The sequence below is a fragment of the Tupaia chinensis genome, unplaced genomic scaffold (genome assembly GCF_000334495.1).
Source record: "Tupaia chinensis unplaced genomic scaffold, TupChi_1.0 Scaffold000390_1, whole genome shotgun sequence".
Taxonomy (NCBI): Eukaryota; Metazoa; Chordata; class Mammalia; order Scandentia; family Tupaiidae; genus Tupaia; species Tupaia belangeri.
Window position 1 is genome coordinate 98203 of NW_006159892.1, and position 4964 is coordinate 103166.

The following is a 4964-nucleotide window of genomic DNA, read 5'->3' on the forward strand; positions in this document are numbered from 1 at the left end:
TTTCTGAGTATTGTCTGTTGAGGAGAATTTGTACCAGGGGCTCAACCACAGCAAAAAGAGGAATGCAGAAACATTTGTCCTGATAGGTTCAATCAAAGCAAAGAAAGAAAAGTCCTGGATCGGTTCAAAAGTGAGCATAGGCATGCTCTATCCCACACTCTTTGGGCTGGTGCACCTCTGTCTTTGCAATGCCCCTCATTCTACTGATTTGAGGTGCCCCAGCCTGCTCTTAGAAAGAACATTCTAGTGTCTCATGATTACCATTTTCTACATGTTCACCCAATATTCAATCATTCCATTTCTAATACTACCAGATCAACCAAATATATCCTTGGCACTTCATGGAACACATGTATGGAGATTGGACTAGGAAGGGCCAAGTCATCATCCTCTCAGGGGAAGTTCTAGCACAGGCAAGCACAGTGATTTTTGTATTCTCACCCTCAGATGACTGCTTATGAGATCAAGTCAGCCAGGAGGAAAGGGATTGAAGTTCTGAGTGGAGAAACCATGGTAATAACATCTCCAAAAGCAGGGCCAGCTTGTAGACTGGTGGTTAAGGTGGGTAGATCCCTCATGGTTGACAGCATGATTTAAGTCTCATATCTGGTGACTTGACAAACATGAGGGTATGTACACATGAATGGCCAAAAATTCCAAGAGGACAAATGGAGAAGGGATAGTGGTAGATGTTTTCTCACTTTCCTTATCTCTTTCTCTTTGCCTCTATATCTCTCTGCAGAGACAGCACACACACACACACACGCACACACACACACACACACATACATACACACCCCTACAAAAACATAAGCAAGAAAACCGGACAACTATAAGTCATCAGAGAACATTGCATGTAAAAATTAGCAAGACAATGGGAAGAGAGAAAAGATATCACAATGGAAGAAGGTCTGTCAGATTCTTTCCATGTGTTAAGGCGTGGAAGAGATTGACAGGATCCCCTTGCTCTGTCCACACTTGTCTGTATGGATTCCAACACCATGCTGGCCAGTGAGTGCCAGGGTGTCAACTGTGTGCCCAGAGACTAGAAACAGTATAATGTTCCCTCCTAAAACTGGTATCTGTGCTTAAAACTTGGTTGTAGACTTTGACTCAAACTGAGGTAGGTGTGAAGGCCCTGCCTGAGTAGAGATATCTCTCTTTAGAAACAGAGTATTGAGTATAAGCAGTAGAGACCATCTGCAAGACCAGTGGGAGAGTTAGTTTCTTTTTCATAAGAATACGCACTTGCAACATCCACAGTAGAGCTTGCCTCATGCACATTAGATGTGGAAACCTGTATATTGGGTGGCAGGTCACAGTTGGACAGTTGAAATTTGTTGGAAATAGTCCAATTTTGGTCATCTGGCATATTTTTCTGGGGGTGACTCATTTTCTTCTTTTCAGGTAGCAGATCAGTACTTAACACAGAGGTACAAGAAGAACAGAATATTGAGCATGGCGAACTGGATACCACAGTTTTTTGGTGAGTCCTATCTATTTATATAAGTGAAAGGTCAGAGAAGGCAGAAGGGTTGTTGTTTCAAAGAAGGGAAATAAAAACATTCACATTTCAGGACCAGCAGATGGAGTGGTTCTGTACTCCCATATGGCCAACTATGGTTAAAGTCCTGGATCTGGTGGCTTTCTCTCTCTCTCTCTCTCTCTCTCTCTCTTATGAGCCCTGTAGCAAACTAAAAAAGAAAATAATGAAAATATAAAATTAAATAAATAATTATTTTTTTAAAAGTCCACATTTGACTAGGACAGAGGGCAGCAGACATGGGTTGGGTAAAGAGAATGGAGCGAGATGTGGAGAATAGCAAGTATTCAGTGCAAGGTCCAGATTTCACACACATGAGGAAGGAGACCCTGGTAGCTCCATATGATGTAATCACAGCAAGAAATACACATGTAAGCTATCACAAAGCCATAGTTCCAAACACAGTACAATTTTGTTCCACTTTATTTCAAGGGGTCTAGCGAATAAAGGCTCCTGAGGGCATTGCTGACTCTCAGAGATCATGGGCCTTTTCAAATTTATTCTCTCCATATTTTGGTGTAACAGGAATTTTCAGTGTAGTTACATTTTCTATGAAACCTCTGTCAACAAACCAAGGAAAATTGGGTAGAAACTAATGCATCTCATTTGGCTCTGTTTTCTCGGGGGAGAACAGGTGGCCTTCTAAGGTGCAGGAAATCCAGCAATTAACTCTGAGTTTCTAAATTTGAGGAGTTAATGGAAATATTTTACTCTGTCCTCTTTAAAGTGAAGCAGACATTCTCACAAAGTCCTTCCTTCTTTTCATAGCCACCCACAAGTCAGTAGAGTAGAGGGTAAATAGGTTTTCAGTCAAGGGCATTGGCTGTCTTGCTAGTATTCCTGGTTCTCACGTGAGAACGAGGTTGTGTGACACAAGACCTTCTCTTACCTGAAAAATTCCTTCTTGTATTTCCTTGGACTTGGTGATCTTATGAATTTCTGGAAATTTCTCTCTCAGCAGCTTCAGTTTGACCTTTAGCTCTTCAACCTCTTTCATTAGCTCTTGAATCTGGGCTGCAGACCTTACTTGAATCTTCCCAAGACTTTTTGTTTCCTGAGTGTTGTCTGTTGAGGAGGACATGAGAGTATTTGTGATGGGGTACCAAACTCAACAAGAAGATGAGTGCAGGCACATTTGTCCTGACAGTCACAACTGAGGCAAAGAAAGGACAGCCTTGGATTATTGAGAAAAGTGAGCACTGGTATGCTGAACCATGCAGTCTGGGGAATTGTCTTTGCAATGCCCCTCATTCCACTGATTTCATATGGCTCAGCCTGCTATTAGAGAGAATTCTGAGGTCTCTTGTTCACCATTTTCTATATATGCACTCACCATTTGTTCAATCATCCTGTTGTGAGTGCTGCCAGAGGTCAACCAAAGATAACCTGGAGACATGGAATAAAAGGTTATGGAGACTGGGATGGGAAGAAACAAGTCATCTCTTCCAGAACTTATGACACAAGTAAGAACAGTGGATTTTGTGTTCTCACACCTAGATGACTGCTAATGAGGGCAAGTCAACTGAGAGAGGAGAGACTAGAGCTCAGAGCAGAGGAACACTGGTAATAACTCCAAAAGCAGGTACAGCACATTGCCTGGCATGTAAGATGGCTGAACCCCTTATGGTCAATGGCACTGTTTGGAAAGTAAAAAAACCTTACAGTATAAATTATAAAAAACATAACAAACAAAGCTATTAATAAAACATAATAAACAAAGTGGTCAGGCAATGGATCTTCAAACATGGTGTGTAAAGTTAGCAAGACCATGGAAGGCAAGAGATGTCACAACAGAAGAAGGTTGTCAGATTCTGTCCAAGTGCTGAGGCATGGAAATGATTTGTAGGATACTGTCATTCTGTTCATATTGCCTATACTGATTCCGACATCATGCATTTGCCAGTTAGTGCAAGGTGATGAAGTTGTGGCCAGAGATTAGGAACAGGGTGAAGTTACCTCATGCTATTGATATCTGTGCTTAAAACCTGGACATAGAGTCTGAGTTAAAGCTAAATGGACCTACAGGGCCTACTCTAGTAAAGACAGCTCTCTTTCTGGACAGAGGGCTGAGTGTAAATTATATGAAGGCTACCTGCAAAAACAACAGGAGCCTTACTATTTTTTCTTCTGAATGCTCACTTGCCCCATCCATAGTAGAATAAGCATAATGCACATCAGATAAGCATACGTGTTTGTTGGGAGGCAGGTCAGAGTCAAACAATTCAAATTTACCAGAAATAATTCAATGCTGTTCTTCCAGTGTGTTCTTCTGGAGATGACTCCCTTTCTTCTTCTCAGGCAACCACTTCTTCCTGAACACAGAGGCACAGAGGAAAGAATATTGAACACAGAACAGGACACCATAGACTTGCAAAGAGTTCTGAGTAGTTTTGTAAGTGAGAGGTCAAAGAAGGGGCTGACTTGTCAAAGAAGGGGGACCAAGCCATCCATATCTGACAAAGACAGAGGGTGGCTGCCATGGAGGGGAGGGATGTGGAGAGCAGCAAATGCTCAGTGCAACAGCTGGGTAACACTCAGGAGGAAGGAGACTCCAGTCTCCCCATCTGGGACAGTCACAACAGGCAACACATACGAAGCCATCACAAGGCTATTGTTTCCACCCCAGTGCCATTTTGTTCCACTTTACTGCCAGGGACCCGGTGAACAAAGGCTCCTGAGGCATTGCCTTCTCACAGAGAGCATGTGCCCTCTCCGTCTATGTGCTCAATGGTGTGAGCTAATAGAGACTGTGAGTGGAATCGAATTTTTGGCCATGTCTCCCAATGATCCCAGACAATTTGGCAGAATCTAATGCATCTTATTCAGGTCTGTTCTCTCTGGGGAGATCAGGTGGTGGCCTTGCAGGGTGCAGGAAATCCATGAAATTGAATCTGGGTTTCTGATCTTTAGAAATTAATAGAAGAGTTTCACTCTCCTTTGGAGTGAAAGAGAAGACATTCTCACTGGAATCTTTTCTTTTGTCCTTGGTCACCCATGAAACAGGGACAACAGAGGTGAAGCAGCTTTTCAAGAAAGGGTACTGGTTGTCTTCCCAACCTCCCTCCTTCTCATGTGAAAATGAGGCCACTTTCTCTAGTAAAGGATTGTCTCTTACCTGAAAAATTCCTTCATGTGGGCTATGCGTAGAGCCTTTGACTGCACAATCTGCGTCTGAAACTCTGGAAAATGTTCTTGAAGCTGCCTTGGCTTGAACTTTAGCTCTTCTCTCACTTCTGTCAGCCTTTGGGGTCAGGCTCCAGTGTTGACCTGAATCTCCCCACAGTATTCTTCGGTGTCCTGAATGTTATCTGTTGAGGAGAATACAATGGTATTGGTACCAGGGGCTTAAATCCAACAGGAAGATGAGTGCAGGCATATTTGCCCTGAGAAACACACTTGAGCCAAAAAAAAAAAAAAAAAA

At 42.7% G+C, this 4964-nt stretch overlaps 1 protein-coding gene across 1 annotated transcript in view; it reads right to left on the bottom strand.

The window, feature by feature from the left end:
- Positions 1-4767: 4767 nt before the first annotated feature.
- The window catches only part of LOC102470306 (putative neuroblastoma breakpoint family member 5), a 6480-nt gene continuing 6283 nt past the window's right edge, over positions 4768-4964 (bottom strand). The window contains exon 3 of the mRNA XM_006153862.3: positions 4768-4851. Within this exon, the coding sequence (XP_006153924.1) occupies positions 4793-4851 (59 nt within the window). The 3' untranslated portion in view covers positions 4768-4792. The remainder of the gene's footprint in view (positions 4852-4964) is intronic.